We start from the raw sequence: 21,230 nt of genomic DNA, 5'->3' as shown, positions 1-21,230 counted from the left end.
GGAGCCACTAACAACAAATCAACGTTCGTCTAACATGCGCTCGACTATAGTGCTATCAGCAATCGTGTTGTTTTCCAAGCGATTCCATTTGTAAAAATCGGTTTAGATACGATTGTGCACAAAACCATGAACAGGCTTTGTAGCGCAGCCTTGCTTCGCTGCAGATATGCGTAGAAGGGCTAAATTTCCCCAGAGGTGTACAGAAACATGGACTCTAAAACCAGAAAGAGCCCGTGGGTGGCACCACACGGCTCTTGGCCTTGAAATCTCGACTGTGGGGACGGGGGTTCCCGCGAAATTCCCAGGATTGTTACATAACGATTCGCAACCCTCTGTGAGTATTGGATTTCATTGCAAAGCTCGGGATTTTTCGGCTTCAGGAGGTGAGCACTGATTATCTGTGTGTAATTGGGAGCATGGGCGGTGAGCTGACTGTAATGATTCGCCGATAGCGACTGTATTGGTGCGGCCTGCATTTTGATGATCTTAGGAGTCAACGCGCAAGCGCGGTAGTTGCTGGCAAGTGGTCGCCCAGCACGCATAGTATTGGGTATCAACAGCCTACCTTTGAGAGATCTTTGCCCGGCAACGATCTGTGAGCCTTGTGAAAGTAGTGCATCCAACCTTCGGGTGCCAGTTGGTGAACATGAGATGCTTTGACCCACTTTGAGTTAAGTGCAGTAGTTGACGTATGAGATGCATGATAATGTTGGGTTTATAAATGAGTTACCAGGACAGGAACTGTGTCATCTGGCCAAACAATCTTTGGGGAAAGGACACATGAAAACCAGTCCATCAAAAATAATGAAAATGAGTGTTTAATATTAAAAGGAATGTTTGACATTGAAGATATTGTAGTAAGCATCAGATGCAATGAAACAAGCTCCCTTATATCTAGTATTTTGGTTTTCAGGTGGAACAGACTGCTTGAAATGGCACAATTTGCTGTTTATGAAATATGCTCCTCAATATGGCATGGATTGGTTATGTCATTGCACCTTGCACAACATTGAATGCTACCCAGTTGACTACCATTACACCTGGAAATCCTGCTCATGAATGTCAGGTAGCAACCCTCAACAGTTATATTTTTGTTGGCAGTTGCAGCATGGCCATAGGATTTGAGTAATAGTATGTCATAAATGCCAGGGTGACTTTGAAATACTCTACCTAATATACCTTTCCCCATTTTCACAGGTGTATAGCTCAGAAACTAGAGGGGCTTAGGTCTTTGAAAGGGCAGGGTCATGAACAGCACCAAGAGGTCTGGAAGATGGCTATTTCAGTTTAAAACCCCATACAAGTGTGGAATATACATTTTGAGCTGCTGTTGATCTTCACCCTGCAGCAGATTTTTGCATGCATGCTTCTTCTGACAATATGACAATAAAATGACAATATATCTCATCAAAAGCCATCCAGACTGATACAGATGCATGTTTCCTTGCATTACAATCAACTGTAAGCATCTGTGACTAATCAGCTGTTGTCAAGCTGACTACTCTTGACTATTTTTCAATGATTTTCTTGGCTAGGCACTTGTTGAGCTAGGTGGGAATCCTGGCTGCTGTCAACACTTTTTTAAAAAATCAGCTTTATTTGTAACCACACTTGAGCATAATGTCAAACTGTTCAGCTTTCCCTCTCTCCTTGCCACACTTTGTTGATATTGCATCAAATAAACCCTTGCCTGCCTATATGTAGTGTGATTTATGAATATCCTCTGATCATTCAGGGCTTTACCACCCTTTCTAGGATATGTAGTGCACTGCACACATCTGCTCCAACTTGAACAGTATTGGACAAACATTGGATCTGGTTGTCTAGACTGGCAAGGGTCTCAGGACACTAACTGACTCTGTACCATCAGCACAGGCTTGCAACACTTCAAACTGGCCAGGTTTCTGTATCAGTCCAATGAAAGCTGCAAAGCATGCATGCATATATGACTGTAAAATTATAACAATAGTTCTGGATGCTCATGTTATTTCCATTCAAAGATATGCAAACCAGAATGCTTAATTCCACTTTTCAACTTAGCAGCAATATGAAAATGCCATTGCCTTCTACAATGCCATATTTCTTCCATCATATTTTGGTATATTTGTTATCATATTATTTGCCAGGACCCATTTGTGCCACATTGTGCCAATCTTCATTGTTCTCACATGAATTCACTGCAGATTCTAACTTACCCTAACATAGTCTGAGTATTTATTACATAACTGACAGAATCACTGGAATGTTTAAGCTACCAGATTATCATCAGCAAGTTAAAAGATATTTTGACTGGATGTGATCAAGAGTTATGTTGAATCATGACTTGTAACATTGCTAATATATTATGTTGACAAAGATTGTGGCTTGTCAGCATCACTATTGCCATGAGGGACCAGTTTTTTGCTGTTTGCTGTGTGGGAAGGTATTTTCTTTTCTTCCTTAGGCCAAAACATGTGTGTGATATTTTAGTGCTGCAAACTCTTGCTCATGTAACTGGTTTTATGACTGAATATGCTCCTCAATATGTATTGTGGTGTGTTTTCTGCGGTGGACCACTTTTCCAACTTTGTGTAACAACTGCAATGCAATGGAGCAGTTGTCCCTAAAATGTGATCTTGTTTATTTCAGAATCTTGATGAAGTAGTCATAACATGCCTCCCAAAAGGTCAACCCTCAGTGCCAGTGAAGTTATGCTGCAGGTGCAAGGCCAGGCCAAACCACGTTCCAGGCAGCTTAAGAAATTTCAACATGCTCCTCACACCCCAGAATTGACATGCCCCAGATCAGGTGATGCTCATTCATTGTCTGGTCAGCTAAGTCCTGCAAAGAAATTGGCAAGACTTATGCGGGAACGTCCAGGGAGGCAGCCCCATCCCTTGTCTGTCAAGAGGAAGCCAAGTGAGGAAAATGGAGGAGTAAACACACAATTAAAAAGTAAACCACCAAGGCTAGGGAAGGGGGCAAACAAAGGCTCCATCAACCAAGGATGTACCAAACAAAAGCAGGCACATGGTCAAGACACTTCCCATATTAGCCAGAACAGTCATGCTGGTTCAGGAGAACAATCTTGTAAGAAGCAATCTAGAAAGAAACACAGCCATGAGAAACAGCCTGAAAAAGACCACCACAACATCAGTGGCCTATCTGATAAAAGAAAACGTGAGCGCCTGCAGGAAAAAGCATCTCATGCAGGACAAACAAAAAAGCAGGTGCGCAAGGCACGCCATAAGCCATCTGAGCTGGTGCCAAAATGCGATCCCAGCCCAGCTGGAGGGGATATTGCCGCATTGCTTCGACTGGGCGAGGGGCCCAGTGCGGAGGAGGCTGTCGTGTCGGACGACTCGGACTGGGAGGCCGTGGGGAACGCGGCCCACTCCTCCGACCTGGCCACCAAAGGCTTTGTGGAGGTCACCCTGCCTTCTGAGATGGCCTTGCTGAAAAAGAAGAAGAAGAAAGTGTTTGACGTAGAGGCGCACCTGAAGCGCCAGATCAGTCGTGTTCGACGTGAGGTTCAGGTGCTCATTCACAAGACGCACCTGCTCTGCCTGCTGTCACGGAGTTTGCAGATCAACTCGCTGCTCAACTCAGAGACCATGCTGGCCTGTGCCATGTCCATGCTACCTTCGAAATATGCGTACCCCCCGAAGCGCGTGTCCCTGACCTACGTGGAAAAGTTCCTCAAGTGGTTTCGCGAGAAGGTTCCCTTGGAGTCGGCCGCCGACGGTCAGAAGCCCTCGGAAGATGTGTTCCGCACACTGGAAAGTCGGCTGCGGCTGAAGAAGGCGTCCACCTCGCTGGAGCTGGTGTGCCTGTTCGTGCTGATACTGCGGGCCATCGGAGTCGATTGCCGTCTGGTTATGTCGCTGCAGCCGTCTCCTCTGAAGCCGGCCCCCGTTTCCGCCGTGTCCGCGACTGCCACGCCGCCCAAGTCTGCACCCAAGGTGAAAAAGGAGCCGAGCGGCAAAACGCCGAAGCGGGACGGCGCTAAGGCGAGCACAGGCACCAGGAAGGCCACCTCAGCAAGCCAGCCGAAGCCGAAGAAAGGCGCGGCGTCGGCGTCAGTTCCAGCAGCGGCCACCAGAGCGGGCTTCGAGCGCAAGGGCAAGCGCCGACCTCGGCTGCCGTCCGATTCGTCCGATGACTACGAGCCGGCCGGGCCGTCCTTCCGAGGCGAACGAGACCGGCGTGTGCTGAGCAGCTCCAGCGAGCCGGAGCCGGGCGGCGGCCGGCCGGCGCGCGCCGCCGTCGACCACTGGGCCGAGGTGTACGTCGAGGAGGAGCTGCGCTGGCTCTGCGTTGACGTCACCGGCGGCGGCGGCGTGCACTGCGTCTCTCAGATCAGGGTTAGTCTCTCAGGGCTGGCTTCAAGGCTAGGGTCGGGGTGCGCATTAGACAGCAGGGCCGGCCATTGGCCTGGACTGGGGGAGAGAGACGGCTAGCATGCACAACACGGTGGCAGTGTGGTGTGGGCAGTAACGCAGTCGTGGTCCTTGGAGACAATAACCCAACGCAAGTCAGTGACGGCCTGGGCGCGAGACGCGGAGCTGGGTGCCATTCCCTCACAGCAACTCACATGACCGCCAGCCTGTTAAGGGTCTCATACACACACACACACACACACACACACACACACACACACACACACCACACACGCACGCACGCACACACCACACCCACACCACACATCACACACACACACCACACACACACCACACAACACACACACACACACACCCACCCACACACACACACACACACACACACACAACGCGGCGCGCGCACACGCGCGCGCGCGCGCGCGCGCCGCGCACACACACCACACCACACACACACCACACACACACACACACACACACACACACACCACGCACGCACAGGCACGCACGCACGCACGCACGGCACGCACGCACGCACGCGCACCACACACACACACACACGCAAGCACGCACGCACGCACGCACGCACTTACATAAATACATACATGCGCACATGCGTACACACATAATACAGAAATCCTTATGTGTATGCATTCATGTATGCATTGCGTGCAGACCGGTCCAGTCAGATGATTGCCACGCAATGCCTGAAATCCCACTTGCAGGCACTGACACTTGAGAAGCGTTCCATAAACAGACACCGCCCGCCCCAGTACTTCAGAGACACGCCCCCCTCCCCCCCCCCCCCCCCACTGACACGTTGACCCCTTGCTCCGGCGTCATTGCCCAACCCAGCCATCAGCAGACCGACCAGCCGACCTCGGACAGTGACTGTCATACACTGACGCTTCTATGCACACGGACAAGGCTGCAGACGTGCACCGGTTTGCGTTGGGTGGGACAGTTGATGCCGTGTGTAGCCGGAGCGGAAGCTTGCATTTTGCCATGCCAGCTAAGTTTGACCAATGACCGCTCTTGCCCCACGTTTGTAAAACCAGTATACGAACAATGGCAGATCCAGAGGGCGGAGATGGGGCCGTGCCTCCGCTGCTTGGGCGGAAGGGGCACCCAAGCCCTCGCTTCGGGCCCACATAACCTGTATTTTCAGACGCACGAATTTCAGGAACACTTCAAGCTGCCAAATCTTCAAGTTAAACACATGAAAGTAAAAGAAAATTGACATCTTGAAATGTAGTTGGCTAAAGCTGGTGCACTATTCCATTGTACCAGTTAAAAAAAGAATCTGAAAATAAAGTGGCCGGAATTCGCGGACTTCTTCGCAAGCGGGGGGGGGGGGGGGGGGGGGGAGCGGGCAACAAGTTTCAGGGGGCACGACTTGGCATGGCCCCTCTTGACGAAATCCTGGATCCACCCGCTGTATGCTACCCCGCCTGCTGATCATCATGGCATGTCTTGATTTCAGCACGCGCCATGCGTTGCCTTCCCGCCGCGCTCTCATCTTGCTTTCAGCCTGGCGTGTTGGCCCCCGTTTGTTCGGCAGAAACGGGCCAGCTGCCCGATGACATACGTCCTCGGCCTGGACAATGGCGGCCACGCGAAGGACCTCACCGCCCGCTACGACCCCAAGTGGCATTCCACGACACGGAAACTGCGCGTCGAACCCGACTGGTGGGAGCAGGCCATCCGCGCGTGGAAGGGAGGACACTCACGGAGGGACAGGGAGGAGGACGAAGAGCTGGAGAAGGATCTTCAGGAGAGGCCCATGCCCCAGTCCATTGCCGAGTACGTCGATCCTCTTCACTAGCTATGTTGACTGATACCGCCTGCTATTAACTGATGCTAGGTTTTGCGCGTAATCTGGATAGCAAGAGGAAGCATTGTGTCCTAATGCTGTTTTTGATAGCGGTTGATGATGCAGTTGAGCCGCGCGTGAGAGGAGCCAGACTGCCGGGCCTGCGCTTGATTGGCGTCGTTTTGGGCCGCGCAGGTTCAAGGACCACCCGCTATACGCGCTGGAGCGACACCTGCTGAAGTTCCAGGCTATCTACCCGCCGTCGGCCGTGCCGCTCGGCTACCTGGGCAAGGGCGAGCGGCGCACGCCCATCTACGCGCGCGAGTGCGTGCACACGCTGCACTCGCGCGAGACGTGGATCAAGCAGGCGCGCTCCGTGCGGCCCAATGAGGAGCCCTATAAAATCGTCAAGGCGCGTCCCAAATGGGACCGGGTGAGTGGGGCGCTTCGTGCGGCCTGATGGGGGGGGGGGGGGGGTCCTGCAAGATCGTCAACGCGCATCCCAAGTGGGACCGGGTGAGTGGGGTTCACTGCGGTCTCGCACTGTGAACAGGTCACTGGTCTGTCCATCCCACACGGTGGTTTGGATGTCGTGTTTTTCAATTGGCGCGTTTTTGTGGATGTGACGCCACGCCGTTGGCTGGTCGGTGCGTCTTCGGACATGGTTGCACAGTGCCCGGATCGGCTCCGGACCGCGTTGTGACGGCCCGCCGCGTCTCAGGTGTTGCAGAGGGCCATCACGGACCAGCCGCTGCCGGTGTTCGGGCGCTGGCAGACGGAGCAGTACGTGCCGCCTACAGCCGAGGGCGGCGTGGTGCCCCGCAACGCCTACGGCAACGTCGAGCTGTTTAAGCCGAGCATGCTGCCCGGCGGTACCGTCCACCTGGCCGGTGAGCGGGGCAGGCAGGGCGCTCGGACTGGGGTACACGCGGGGAGGGGGCGCTCGGACGGGGGTACACGCCGAGGGTAGGCGCTTGGACGGGGGTACACGCGGGGGCAGGCGCGGGTGGACAACGCTCAGACTGGGGCACGCGCCGGGGGAGCAGGAAACGAGGGTGATGGAGGTGGGTCGTGGTATTATCATGATCGTGTTGTTAGGCTGTGGTGTTTTGAGGTCCTTAGCTGGGCGCAAAGTGACCATGGCAGTGGGCGCGCCCTAAAACACCAATAAACAACAACAAAAAATAAGTCCATGGCCTCCCACTGGTAACACAAATAATTTGGTCTATGAGGTGGGTGTGCGGGGCCGTCGCCCGTGTCGGTTCTCGCCGGTGGTTGGCCGGGTACTGTTGAGCCGCGGTCTCCCCGCACCCGCCGCACCGCTGACTCCCGCCGCCCCGGTCCGCGCCCAGTGGACGGCCTCAGCCGGGTGGCGAAGAAGCTGGGCATCGACTGCGCGCCGGCCATGGTCGGTTGGGATTACCACTGCGGCGGCTCGCATCCCGTCTTCGAGGGCTACGTGGTGTGCGAGGAGTTCCAGGACACGCTCATGGAGGCCTGGGAGCAGGTCCGTGCGGCGCGCGACCACCAGCGGGCGCCGCGGCTGGCCGGTTGCGGTCGCGACATCCGCCAGGTGGCAGTTTCTTGTATGGCTTCGGTCACTCCCCACGTATGAGGAGGGTGGCAGCGCTTGGTTTGAAAGGTCAGGTTTGCCCTGAAATAGTGATTTGGATTGGAGTTATGAGAACAAACTTGCATGTTGTGCCGGTGTGGGTGCCCCATAGTTATGGGAGTGTAGGCCCCAGTGTTGATCGTAAATGGATGAGCATGGCTGGGTACCGTTTGGGGAAATGGTTGCACTTTTGTAGATGAAAGCTGGAGCCCAATGGCCGGGAGAGGCTTAGAATGACGTTCTAATCACCCAGACAAGGTGAGCAAAACTGTGCGGTACTGCTAATATTGACGACGCCCGTGTGGCCGGTCCGACAGGAGCAGCGCGAGGCTCGGCGGCGGCAGCGCGAACGGCACGAGAAGCGCGTGCTCGATAACTGGCGCCGCCTGACTCGTGGCCTGCTCATCCGGCAGCGGCTGGCCAACAAGTACAGCTTTCAGGACGGGCCAGCGGCCAAGAAGCGGCCCGGCCCAGCCGACCAGCCGGCCGCAGCCAGCAAACGCGCCCGGCCTTTGCGGCCCGCCCAGCAGCAGCAGCAGCAGCGGCAGCCCAATGCGGAGCCGAAGCTGGAGCCCGAGTCAGAGCCCGAGCTAGGGCTGAAGCGGGAGCCCAAGGAAGAGCCGGATCCGGTGCTGAGGCCCAAGCCGAGACTCGCGGCGAAGCTCAAGGCCAGGCTTGAGCCCAAGGAGGAGCCGGATAAGGAGCCCCAGCTGACTAAGGAGGAGGCGGCTCGTCGCGTGGAGGCCTCCATCGCCGGGATGGCGCTCGGTCGGCTGGCGCTCAGCTCCGACAGCGAGGCGGAGGATGACACGGGCGCGGCCGCGCCGCCGCCGGCGCAGCGACAGAGCCCGCCAGCCGCCTCCGCTGCTGCCTCTACATCTGCCTCCGCTGCTTCTGCCTCTGCCTCTGCCTCCGATACCGCACCAGCCAAGCGGCGCCGCCGGCCAGTCGCCTCCGCCGGGAGCAAAAGGCGCCGCCGACCGTTACCCGCTGACGAGGCGAAGCCGGAGCTGACGGCGCGCGCGCCGTCGTGTCGTCGGCCGCGCCGCGCCGTCGACTACCGCGAGGCGGTCGACTCGGACATGGAGCCGCCGCTGCGAGACGACGACCTGACCTCGGACGAGGAGCAGCCATTCGTCACGGCCGCGGTACACGCCGACAGCTCAGACGACTTCGAAGGGTTCTGAGCGCGGGCCGGACCGCGTCGTAGCCCTGTGAACTTGGGTGAGGTCGGCACGGGCCCGTGGACGCATTAGATGTATAGCGTAGTCATGCTTTTCCGAACGAAGGTTTTTTCTCAGGATGTTTGATCATCTCCGATAGTGCGTGCTCCTTTAGTCGGCTCTGCGACCGTTCTTAGTTGTTCACATGTCGCCGCCTGTACCTGATCGTGATGCATTGGCTGCGCGTAGGCTCTTGTCTGTTGATGGATCATGTGGCGTAGCTTTTATACCATATAAATAAAAGACTTTCGTACAAACCAGCATCTCTGTATTATTCATTCTTGCATACGATGACTAGTTGGATTCTACACGCTGATATGAGTCCATCTCCGGTGCGGCAGGTCCTGTATTGCTCTTCGGCCGCGGTATTTGGCACGGAGCGCAGCAGCCTGCTACTGGATCATCACAGACTCGTCCCCGGTCGCGCAGTCCCCGACTCACCGAGTCAATATGCGTGCGCAGGCAGGGGCAACAACTAGGGCTCACAACAATGTGTGTGTGTGTGTGCGGGGCGTGATTAAATAGGAGGGCAGCGGCAGGCTGGCGACACCCGAACGCGCTCGGCTCGCCCACAGGCGTCAACACATCACGGCGCACAGGGACCACGCACAGACTGTACAGGCGGGGCAGGGGCGGGGGCGGGGGCGGGGGCGGGCCGCCCGCGGGAGCGGGAGATCAGGGGCGCCGCGCGCTCGGGCGACACTATCACAGGCGCGGCCGGCGCCGCCGTTCCCGAGCATGGCACGCGCGCGCACACGCACATGCACGCCGACCCCGAGACGCGGCGTCTGCCACGGAGGCTGGCCGGCGCTTCACTTTCGGTTCGTCCGAACCAGGCCGCGCTGCGTCAGACCCTCGAAGCGTTTGAACGTGTAGTTGATGAACACCCAGTCCTTGCAGCTGGGCTCGCCGTCCTTGTCGGGCGGCGCCGACGCTGCCGGCCGAGGGACGGCGTCAGCCGGGGGCAGCGCATGGAAACGAGCGATGGCGGGGACACGGCCGTCTGCAGGGAGTACGGGGAGTGTTGGGGGACACGACCGTCGCGCGGAGCGCACGGAGGGCACGACGGGAGTGCCGGAGGTCGTGGCTAGCAGCGGTGACAGGGAGGAAGGATCCAGTCACGACACCAGCGTCCAATGGTAATTTGATGAAGATGAGACATCGACGGGGAGTTCGAATATGAGGCCGGAGTCTTGGACGGGGCAACGGTGCTGGCATCAATGTCATCACGAAATCTAAGCTTAAGATCTGAGAGGGAATGGAGGAAAGGAGGAGCTAACACAGACAAAAATTGCAAGTGACACGAAAATATGCTGGGTTGATGGGCCAGGTCAGCCTGATGCATATATATCTCAATTCCAGATCCGCTGGGCATTGGCATGCTGCATTACGTATTACGTCGACATCGGGAGCGAGAAATAATGCTACAACACCCTGGCTTCCAAACGTTAAAGCAGATCCCGCGCGCTCACGTATGGCCAGCTCGACGTCGGGAATCTCGTCGAAGTTGGAGGTGTCGTCGATGGACTTGACGTCCACCTGGATGGCGGCCGGCCGCTCGCGGATGTGCTCCCAGTCGACGCCTTTGAAGAACTCGACCGGCTGCAGCTCCTGCAGGCCCTTGGCGCCCAGCCGCACGTCCGCCTCGCTGCAGAACCTGCGACGCGGGATACAGCTATCACATTGGAAGCACGCCGGCCGCCTGACCCATCCCGGCGGCTCTGCGGCGTCAGCAGGCTCCGGCCGCCTGGAGCGGGTCTGAGGCGCCCGCTCGCGCTCCACGTTCACGGCAGCGAGGTGACGCTCGAGGGCACTGGGTCGGCGGGTGCCGGCCCCATCATGACGCGTCGCACGCGTTACCCCCATGGAGCGTCCGGCCGGCCACCAGACGGCCCACCTAGCACACCGGCCGACCCGACACCGCGCGTCACGCGACGACAGCTGTCACCGCCGTGAGTCAGCCAGCCCGGCGGCGACAGCTCGGTGGCTGTCCGAGCGGCCCCACCGAGCGACGCGTCTGGCACCCGCCAGTCGGTCGTCTCGTGTCCTTCCCAGCAGCAGACACTCACCCCCCCCCCCCCCCACACACACACCACACAGTGATCGGGTGCCGGAGCTGGTTTCGCAGACACGGTGCTTACATCATGATGGTGTTACGGGCCTGCTCCGAGATGGGCGTCTCGGGCGGGAACACGAGCGCCTCCTTCCAGTTCATCACCTTCTTGTACGTCTCCACTGCTGACTCGCTGGAGAAGGGCGGATAGCCTGCCGACAGAGGCGATGTCAGCGGCGGTCCGACACACCCACCTCGGGGACGCCACGTGTGACGAGGGTCTCTGAGGGTCGACTGAGGCACCGACGCCGACACATGACTGCGCATGCCCTCGTCACTTTCTCTCCATTGTCGTCTAATTTCTCCTCATCGTCATGCCATCATCGTGCTGCAACCAGCCATCATGCAGACGATATACATTTTGTAGAAGCGTAAGTGTGTCAAATACAAATACAAACGCCTACCACTGGCACAGGGGGCGGCTGCGGTCGGACGATGAGCGGGTGGCATTGGGTGATATGTAATTAGCAGGGTTAGCTGGCACTGGATAAAGCACCGAGAGCGCACCAAAGAGAAGAGGCAACACACGAGTAACTGATAATTGGCACGGTTAGCTGGCACTGGATAAAGCACGGAGAGCGTGCCAAAGAGAAGAGGCAACACACGAGCAACTGATAATTAGCAAGGTTAGCTGGCACTGGATAAATCACCGACAGCGCACCAAAGAGAAGAAGCAACACACGAGCAGCTGAGCACCGAGAGCACGCCAAAGAGAAGAGGCAACAGACGAGACACTGGAAGTCAGAGCTGTAAGGCCCACGTGGGATGCCTCTGCGGCAGGCCCCGGCAATCACGGACCATCCCATCTCGGAGACGGCAACCGGACGGCCGCGCCTGGCCGCTCACCTATGAGCATCTCGTACATGATGACGCCCAGACTCCACCAGTCGCAGGCGGGGCCGTAGCCTGTGTGGAGGAACACCTCGGGCGCGATGTAGTCGGGCGTGCCGACGGCAGAGTAGGCCAGCGCGCGTCGGTTCTTCTTCCAGCTCTCCGCCCGCCGCTTGCTGTCCATCGGGTTGCTCGCTGCGGAACACGAAGGTGGTGTGTTGGCTGCAGCAAGCCGGGTGACAAGTGACGAGTGGGGGGGGGGGGGGGGGGGGGGGCAACCAGAGCCACGCTGTCACTCAGCAGTATTTCAACATTCGGCCACTTGGGTGGCAGGAATGTCGGAACCTTGTTTATGCCACCGCATCCCTGTCCCAGGGTTCACTGCCTGTTGCTCTTTCTTCCCCTCACTCAAATCAGTACCGAACCGGACGGCGGTCAACCCAGCACCTAGGCGCCTCGGCTTGGGCACTCGGCCAAGCATGTACGGGGCCCTGGGCAGGGCAGATGTCAGGGCTCGGGGCAGGGATGTCACTTTCTAAAATCGGTGGGTAAGGATCAGCCGAAAAGATTGACCCAACCTGCCCCAACAACCCAATTTCTCACCGGATTTCGACCACTCGAATTTGCATTATCGATGGTAGATTTTGACAGAAAACTTCTTAAATTTCCTAAAATTTCGTGGATCCAAAATTGCTTTCTTACCAAGGAATGACATCCAATTTCAAGATCATGTGAGTTGTCTCCTTGTGAAAAGCTTATAATGGGATGCAAGTCACAGAAAAAAACACCTTAGTAAATTTTACTAAGGTATCACTGATGCGTACCGCAGTCGCTGATCGTGTTATAAAGCCACCGCAGCCACGATTGTGCATCAAATACACATACCATAGCTGAGGAAACACGCGTTAACTTTTATCTGGAAGTTATATATATGTATATATATATAGTTAACTGGTAGTTATGTATATATAAAGATCGTCAAGATAATTCTTGCGTATAGGTTTGGCCAAGAATTCCTTCTTTGCTCATATGCATTGGCGAAGGGAGAGGGGGGGGGGGGCTTGGAGAAGCACTTGGGGAGAAGGCTCAAGTCAGCATTAGCGGTTGGGAGTGCATATAATGGAACACCCCTTGCTCGGGGTCAGAGAGCAACACATTAGCAGCGAACGAATTTCAGGCACGGAGGCCACCGGGGATCCACAATGCTGGTACTATCAATTTATGCGTACCACCTGCATACCTCACAGGATGAAAGGCAGCTACTCACTCATGGTCAGGCACGTAGCTAAACTGTTCCTCAAAGAGCGGGAGTCAGTCAATCTGTCTTCATAATCGTGCCTGTTTGGACAATCACAGTGTCTAGCGCAAACTTGGCTCGGCAGGGGAGGGGGGGGGGGGGGGGCGGGGCACGGCCCTCTCGGCTACGTTCCTGATCATGGTCACGTACAACCTCAGTCGGTGGGAATCAGGGACACCACCACCGTACATCCACACAACGTCGATGGTAACGCAGAACGAGCCATGTCAGAAATGAAATGAATTCCGGAGGGCACATCGGAAACCGATGGACACTGCCCTTTCCAGGTCGATGAAATTCCCCCTAGACTGGGGAGCGCGTCGGAAGCGCTTGCGCGCCGCTGTCGCCCCCGTGGCGCGGCGCGACCGGCGGCAGACGGTGGCGCCGCCCTGGCGACAGGGTCGCGCACCGGGCGGCAACGCGGCCTCGGCCAGCGCCGGTCCCGCTCGGCGACCGGGTCGAGGGCTTCGGCCCGGGAGAGAGCGAGAGAGTGACATGGAACGGACCAGCTTTCTGGCCGGCAGACGGCTGAAGGGCTGCCTGCCTATGGAGACGCCGTCATGACTCGGCACGGCATCGCGGCTGGTGCCGCTCGTGACCCGCAGCTCGGCGACACACATCTGGTGCGAAATGAGCGCGAGAGAATCTCCCTCCGCGGTGCGGTCCTCTGCTCTCAGCTCTGAAGCATACAGCATCTGGCATGGTAGCCGCGGTGCAGGCAAAATATGAACGACAGGAGCAGGAAGTTTCTCATCTCGGATTTTATCGAGGAAGGTATGGGTCTTTCGTGTTTTCCACCACAGTAAACTCACTCTTGACTCCCCCAAGGAGGCTCAGTATCGGACTGTGTGCACCAGTTGCTATTGAATGAGTTCATCAAACTTGAAGTTTTATCCGCCGCTATAAGCCGAGTAAATTTACTCGCATCCCAATGACGCAAATCATCGAACACAAACTTAAGAGGTATACACCTGATGCTTCCAACACAAATTTCAGAGGTATACACCTGATGCTTCCAACACAAACTTAAGAGGCATACACCTGATGCTCTCATTCTCGCTGCATGAAGTGCATGACTTCACCATTGATGGATACTCTACTGGCCCATACTTCTACTGGGGTCAAAATTTTACGGTATCATACAACCCTAGTGACCATACATACGTACATGTACGTATGATGACGCGAGAGTTCATGCAAAGTAACATTTTACGACGTCTTTTGTTCATGGCTCTCTCTCATCTTCTTACGTGCCACCCGTAAGCACCGGAAGCCATCTCCAGCAAAATCAGTCACGGAGCCTGATACTTTTGCGCAAGCATCTGCACAATGAGAAGCACGAAGTTCGTGAGCACTTGGGTCACCGGTGCGGGCAGAGTTCCTGGCAGCGCGCGAGCAGCGGTGCGTCAGACCGAGGCACCGAGAGGGGCATCGAGAGGCACGTCAGCGGATGGCACGGCTGGCCGACTGCGCGCCGCTCCAGTCACCGGGCCGGCACGACGGTCCGGGTCAGCTCCGTGTCGCGCCGACCGACCCTTAACGCGCCGCCCCGGAGTCCAAACGGCGATGCTGAGGGCTGTCTGGCACGGCAAGAGTGGCGGCGGCCCGGCCCCTGCCGCGCCAGACGCCGCCCGTGACCCGTGCCGGGCCGCCCGGCCGGAGCCAGAGAAGACCCCAGCCGCCGGCATCCCGCCGACTCCCCGCACGTCAACAGGCGCGTCCGTGTGCACGCGGTGCGGCCGGCCGCAGACTGGGCCGCAGCCGCAGCCGCCAGCTCGTTCGAGCCAGACGCCGATCAGGCGGCCGCCATTCGGGCCGGGCCAGTGCTGCACTATTTATACGCGGTGCGGCCGGCCGCTCCCTCCCACGCCACGTGACGCCGTTCGAGGCCACGCGCCGCGCGGTGCAGCAGCCGCCCCCCGCAGGTGGGCTAGTGTGCACCAGGGGCCATCCAAGGCCGTTTACCGCGCCTACAAAGGCGCGCAAACCGCGGCGCATAGCCGAACAACCCACGGCAATGACATGGTTGACAAGAAAACAATCCAGCTACAGACGCGGTGATGACGGCGGGGGCGGTCCGCATCTACAGCGAACCATGCCATTCTTTGTTTATATGATTACATTCCACTACGCACGGTATGCGCGCTGAATGAACCATAAACATCGTATGTTGTAGTCAACATTACAGTTGGGCCATGGATGAGCATTGAGCCCCCCCCCCCTGGTGCATCACGAGGGAAGTACCGTCCAGAACTCACTGAAGTCGGACGGCTTGGCCTGGCTGAGGTCGCGGTAGAACTCGGTGCGGTGTGACTTCTTCAGGCCCGTGCAGAGACCGAAGTCGGACAGCTTGATGTGGCCCCGGGCGTCTAGCAGCAGGTTGTCGGGTTTGATGTCCCTGCGGCGGAGCGGACCGAGTCAGGTGAGGCCACGCCAGGTCAGCACGGTATCGTCGGCACCCCAGCACCGGCCGCGGACGCAGCTGAGCGGCGCTGAGCGGGCTGCTGCCCCAGCACCGCTTGCAGCACTTCAGCCGCCACGCGGGCCTCAATTAAAGCGTAACAACAGCGAAAGAGCACGGCCGGTGTCGGAATACGATCCGACTGGGCGGCTACGTCGGCACTGACTCATCCTTCCAGTGGCGAGTGGCGGCCACTCAGCACGCCCCTTGCCAACCGTTAAGTCAGGCATCATTTTCAAAAAAAAAACGACGAAGTCTGGTCCGCGGTCATCCGAGAAGGCTGCAGTTACTCAGCAGAACTCGGGGAAACTTTACACTACGTTTTCCGGGCGAATGACGCTGGAGCCAGCACGACCCTGCAAACGCAGTTGTTTGCAAACTTCTGGCTTGGTGATACTGCGCGGAGGCGGCTCGGGCTGACGCCGGACAGCCATAGGCGACCGGACGGAGAGAACAGGACGACGACCCGTGGTGGATCATGACCGGCTGGATACAGTGGCGCTGAGGGTGGAGTTTTGTTGGGGCGCCCTGACTCGCGACCCGTCTAGGACAAGTGAAGGACAGAAACAACTGAACAATAACAAAGGCATATCACGTGGGAGTGAGAGCCTTTTTACTGCTCGGGCCAAGGCAGCAGGTTTTTCTACAGTGATGGCATATCCTAAACAAAACCGCCACGCAACAGGATATTTCAATAACCAATATCAGGTTTACGTCATATATTCTGGTTCCCGATCACTTTGAGCCAGTTTTTACTAACCACAACAGTTTGTAAAATACGCAAATTACAAGATGACAACAATGCTTTGTTTCCTTGTCATTTCCAGGTAACAAAAAAACTGTATCTTGCCTAACTTTCTACGGCCAAGCCATCCCATCCTTACGTCCATCACTAACGCAAACACACGTACATTCATCAACGGGGCCTCCTGCGGGCTAACAGTGCAGCCAACCGCGCGCAGCCGAGTCCCCTGATGGTCCGCACGGCCGCAGCCGGCGACAAGGCCACCCACCTGTGTATGAAGCCCAGCTTGTGTATGGACTCGATAGCCAGGGCCACCTCAGCGACGTAGAACTGCGAGCACTCCTCCGACAGCGTGTCCCGCTTGATGAGCAGCGTCATCATGTCGCCTACGGGGGCGGAGACGGACCCCGTCACACGGGAGGGCCTGGGTCATGAGCGCCGCAGCGCCCAACTGGACCCGTCATCGCCGCGCCCCACACAACACTGTGGACGACGAGCCACTGTCTGCGTGCGTGCGTGCGTGCGTGCGTGCGTGCGTGCGTGCGTGCGTGCGTGCGTGCGTGCGTGCGTGCGTGCTGTGTGTGTGTGTGTGTGTGTGTGTTGTGTGTTGTGTGTGTGTGTGTGTGTGGTGTGTGTGTGTGTGTGTGTGTGTTGTGTGTGTGGTGTGTGTGTGTGTGTGTGTGTGCGTGCGTGTGTGTGTGTGTGTGTGTGTGTGTGCTGTGCGTGCGTGTGTGTGTGTGTGTGTGTGTGTGTGTGTGTGTGTGTGTGTGTGTGTGTCACGAGGGGAGGGCTAAACAGGCGGTTAACCGCCGCCCGCGCGTCCGTCACGCCTCGCCGCACTCGGTTCCGCCGCGCGCCTGTTCCGTTTGGACGGCGTTTCTCGCTCGGCCGAGCCGGCACCGCAGGTCAGTCACTCGGCCGAGCCGGCGCGGCAGGTCAGTCACTCGGCCGAGCCGGCACCGCGGGTCAGTCACTTGGCCCCGGCCCGGCTCGTTCACCGCCGCCTCGTCAGCCGGCGGCAGTGGGGGCGGGGCGGGACCGACCTGGCGCGACCGTAGCGCCGCCGACCGCCGGCGGCCCCGCAGCGCCCAAAGGTCGGCCCGCTTCGCGGCGCGCCGCCGCCAGGCCGAGACGCGCGATGACATGGCTGACGGTCGGCTGCAGCCGGGCGCCAGCGTTGAACTGCACTGCGCCGCGCCGCTGCCACCGACCTCCCCATGCCGGTGTCGGTGCCGGTGGCGCCGTGCGCCCGCCGCCTCACCGCCACGCACAGCCGGCCGGTGACAGGCACCGACGCCAGCACGAGCCGCTGTTACGCCGGCCGGTTTGCTGTGTGCTGTGTGTGTGGTGTGCTGTGTGTGGTGCTGTGTGCTGTGTGTGTGTGCACACACAGCACACACTGGTGTGCTGTGTGTGCTCTGAGTAAACGACCCACCGAAGCGCGAGGGTCTTGCGGGAATTTGCAAGATGAAGATCCACCTTTTCGGCGGTCAATTGCTGGCATACGCTATGGATTTGGTGGCTCATGCCCGCCCACGAAGTGAAAGCCATCCGTCTCTGTCGATGTCGCGGACCACTGGACTACGAAGGGTGGCGGGTGGCCGTTGGCGTTGGCGTCCCCCCCACCCCCCCCCTCCCACGTCCTGGGAGTGAGCTGCCATCGATGTCACGTCGTTGCACTCCCAGCAATGCCTCGAACAGGGACGCATCGCTGAGCCTGAAGAGACAGACGCGGGACGCTTGTCCTGTCCCGTGGGTGAGCTGGGACGAGTGAGACGTCGGTGAGACGAGACGAGACGACGTCTGTTTCCCTGGGGCGGCCCGGGACGTCAGTGACCTCTCGTCTGTCTCTTTGAGGCGGACCCGGGACCGTCCAGTGAACCTCCCCGTCTGTTTCCCTGGGACGACCCGGGACGTCGGTGACCTCCCGTCTGTTTCTCTGAGGCGACCCGGGACGTCGGTGACCTCCCGCCTGTTTCTCTGAGGCGACCCGGGACGTTAGTGATCTCCCGTCTGTTTCCCTGGGGCGACCCGGGACGTTGGTGATACCTCCCGTCTGTTTCCCTGGGGCGACCTCGGGACGTTCACGGTGACCTACCGTCTGTTTCTCTTAGGGCGACCCGTGGCGTTGGTGACCTCCCGCCTGTTTCTCTGAGGCGACCCGGGACGTCGGTGACCTCCCGCCTGTTTCTCTGAGGCGACCCGGGACGTCAGTGACCTCCCGTCTGTTTCCCTGGGACGACCCGGGACGTCGGTGACCTCCCGTCTGTTTCCCTGAGGCGACCCGGGACGTTGGTGACCTCCCGTCTGTTTCTCTGAGGCGACCCGGGACGTCGGTGACCTCCCGCCTGTTTCCCTGGGGCGACCCGGGACGTCGGTGACCTCCCGCCTGTTTCTCTGAGGCGACCCGGGACGTCGGTGACCTCCCGTCTGTGTCCCGGGAGCCGGCTGCGACGTCGGCACACACCAGTGCCGTTATGATGATCCGGCCGGCGGCACCGCGGCCCGCCGGCCTGACGCCCTTGACTCGTCGACCATCGATCGTGCTCGCCAGCGCCCGGTCAGCCGGCACTACGCAGGTCAATCGAAGTCCGCACCCGGCCCACCCCCATCGCGCCCGTCACCCGGCCAAGGTCCCTCTCTTGTCGAGCGAAATACTTCATTTATGAGGACGATAAACGGCGGCGGATGAAACATCGAGGGCTTACTAGCGCTGCCAGATGAAAACACAGCGGTATAGTGGGCTTAGGGTAAGCCAGCCATGCTGCCAGCCGGCGCGCGCCAGATTTGGCACGGCTCCGGGCGGGCAGACCTGTGGGTGACGCGCGCGGGTGGGTTCGGGTCGCCAGATGGCCCCGGGGGTGCGGCACTGCCCAGGGACGGTCTCCAGCCTCCAGCAGACGGCAGCGATAAGGGAACGCAAATGACAGGGGTGCCGAAGCGGATGTGAACGCGTACATGTGCGATACAAATGATAAAATGACTGCTGAATCGACACCAATTTTCACCAGCGCCAACTATTTTCCATATCGACCATAAATCAGTTCTCAATATAACTCGAAAAGAACAGCATCTGCATCCGATATCAGCCAACATGAGGAACCCGCAAACTCATTTTAAGCACAACGGCTGCAACGGACACCGACCTTTAACACTCACATTTGAAACCGCCTGCAACACTCACCTCTTACACAGCAATCATTCAATCCTTTATTGCATATCAGTAGCCAATCGAAGAATCGAAGGAGGAGAGGGGGGGGGGGAGAATAATTCATGATTTGGCACGCCTCATCTGGACGTCAGCCTCGCGCACAGCGAGGTGAAGTGATGCAACGCACCACCAGCGCACGCGGCGACCAAAGGCCACCGATGGCGCAGCGCCTGACAGCTTCAGCCATTGCCGCGCCGAGCGCACGCGACGACGGCAGCCGTCACTACAGCTCCGCCGCGGTCAGCCGGACACCGAGCCGGCCTATCTCGGCGCCCCACCGACCCACTCACCGCCCCGGCCAAGAACTCCATGATGAGGGGTAGAGGTTGATGGCGTCCTGGAAGCTGTAGTACATCTTGACGACCCATGGTGGCGGCCTCAACCAGGATGTCGCGCTCGGCGCGCACGTGCGCCACCTGCTCTTTCTCCAGCATCTTCACCTTGGCCAGCACCTTCATCGCGTACACATGGCCGGTGTCCTTTTTCTGGACGAGGCGGACTGAGCGGGCGGGAGAGACGCGTCAGCCGCGGCGCTACTTGAACCCCACCTCGTCCAGAAGGTAGCTCGGCGCTGGCCGCCGCTCTCTGCGCTAGCCAGGCACGAGGGGTACTCGGCGGTGGCCAGGTGGAAACAGGACGGGAGATAGGCCGCCCAGCCGGGTCGCGGGCACGCCGCGGTCGCCGAACCCAGCTCCAAATTAGCTCCGCGGTCACAGCCATCGCGTTCGTTCGACCCACTGAGCCCGAACCGGAGGCCGCGTGGCGCCACAGCGGTCCGAGTCGTGAGCACAGATTCTCATCTGGTGTGCATGACAACGGTATACGTTCTCCACAGGTCTCACGGACGGCACCCCGCCTTTGTGCGCTAACAAACCCGACTAGGCAACAGCTCGAGAGAAGGGCAATGAGAGGGGGACAATGTCGACGAATAGTTGCGAAAAAAAAACCAAGTGCGTTTGTTTAACCTTGAAGGGAACAGTCCCTCTCAGCAAACGGAACGAAGGTCCCACGCTGAGAGAAGGACATGTCCTTATCGAAAGCGCAGGGAGGGACACACACCGCCACGCACACGCGCACGCGCACACGGCACACGCACGCACACAACCACACACACACACACACACACACACACACCACACACACACACAAACCACACACACACACACACACACACCACACACAAAACCACACACACAACACACACACACACACACACCACACACACACACACGCGCGCGCGCGCGCGCGCGCCCTTTATTCTGACCCAGCGGACGGCCGCGGCCGACCACCTGCACGGCGACCTCATCTGCAGAGGGGCAGCCTCGCGCGTCAGGTGCGACTGCAAGGGAAAGCCGGACGTCTGCCGGCGGCGGACCTGCAGCGCCTGCACGCTGTCGGCCCACGTCGGCCGGCGGCTGGCGCGGCGAGCGGGCGCGGCCAGCCAGGTGTGCGGGCCGTCCGCCGGGCCGCGCCCGCCGTCCGCCGCCGGCCGCTCCGCCCGGGATCAATGGAGGGAGAAACGGCCGGCGCACTGATTGGCACGGGCGG

The 21,230-nt window shown here is 58.5% G+C and overlaps 2 protein-coding genes across 5 annotated transcripts; one reads left to right on the top strand and one right to left on the bottom strand.

Moving 5' to 3' along the window:
• Positions 1–19: 19 nt before the first annotated feature.
• On the top strand, positions 20–9,134 carry LOC119097881 (DNA repair protein complementing XP-C cells homolog). 4 transcript variants are annotated; one of them, XM_037220825.1, is made up of 7 exons: positions 20–334; positions 2,629–4,343; positions 5,938–6,179; positions 6,385–6,622; positions 6,911–7,079; positions 7,542–7,696; positions 8,119–9,134. In XM_037220825.1, the coding sequence occupies exons 2-7, from the start codon at positions 2,652–2,654 to the stop codon at positions 8,986–8,988; spliced, it is 3,366 nt and encodes a 1,121-aa protein (XP_037076720.1). In that variant the 5' UTR covers positions 20–334; positions 2,629–2,651; the 3' UTR covers positions 8,989–9,134. The 4 variants fall into 4 exon arrangements, with proteins under 4 accessions (XP_037076720.1, XP_037076719.1, XP_037076721.1 ...); XM_037220824.1 differs by having other exon boundaries at positions 20–383; XM_037220826.1 differs by lacking the exon at positions 20–334 and adding an exon at positions 445–670.
• A 141-nt stretch (positions 9,135–9,275) lies between these two features.
• Positions 9,276–20,181, bottom strand: LOC119097883 (serine/threonine-protein kinase tricornered-like; the record flags this gene model as incomplete). The annotated part of the gene is given in 9 exon segments (XM_037220829.1): positions 9,276–9,958; positions 10,497–10,681; positions 11,166–11,289; positions 11,984–12,163; positions 15,524–15,663; positions 16,740–16,857; positions 19,969–19,999; positions 20,002–20,056; positions 20,058–20,181. Coding segments are annotated over 9 exon segments (1,079 nt in total), but the record flags the coding sequence as incomplete, so codon positions are not given.
• Positions 20,182–21,230: the final 1,049 nt, after the last annotated feature.

This window comes from Pollicipes pollicipes, unplaced genomic scaffold (assembly GCF_011947565.3).
Source record: "Pollicipes pollicipes isolate AB1234 unplaced genomic scaffold, Ppol_2.1 Scaffold_463;HRSCAF=517_pilon_pilon_pilon, whole genome shotgun sequence".
NCBI classification, from domain to species: domain Eukaryota; kingdom Metazoa; phylum Arthropoda; class Thecostraca; order Pollicipedomorpha; family Pollicipedidae; genus Pollicipes; species Pollicipes pollicipes.
This window is presented reverse-complemented; position numbering and strand designations above follow the sequence as displayed.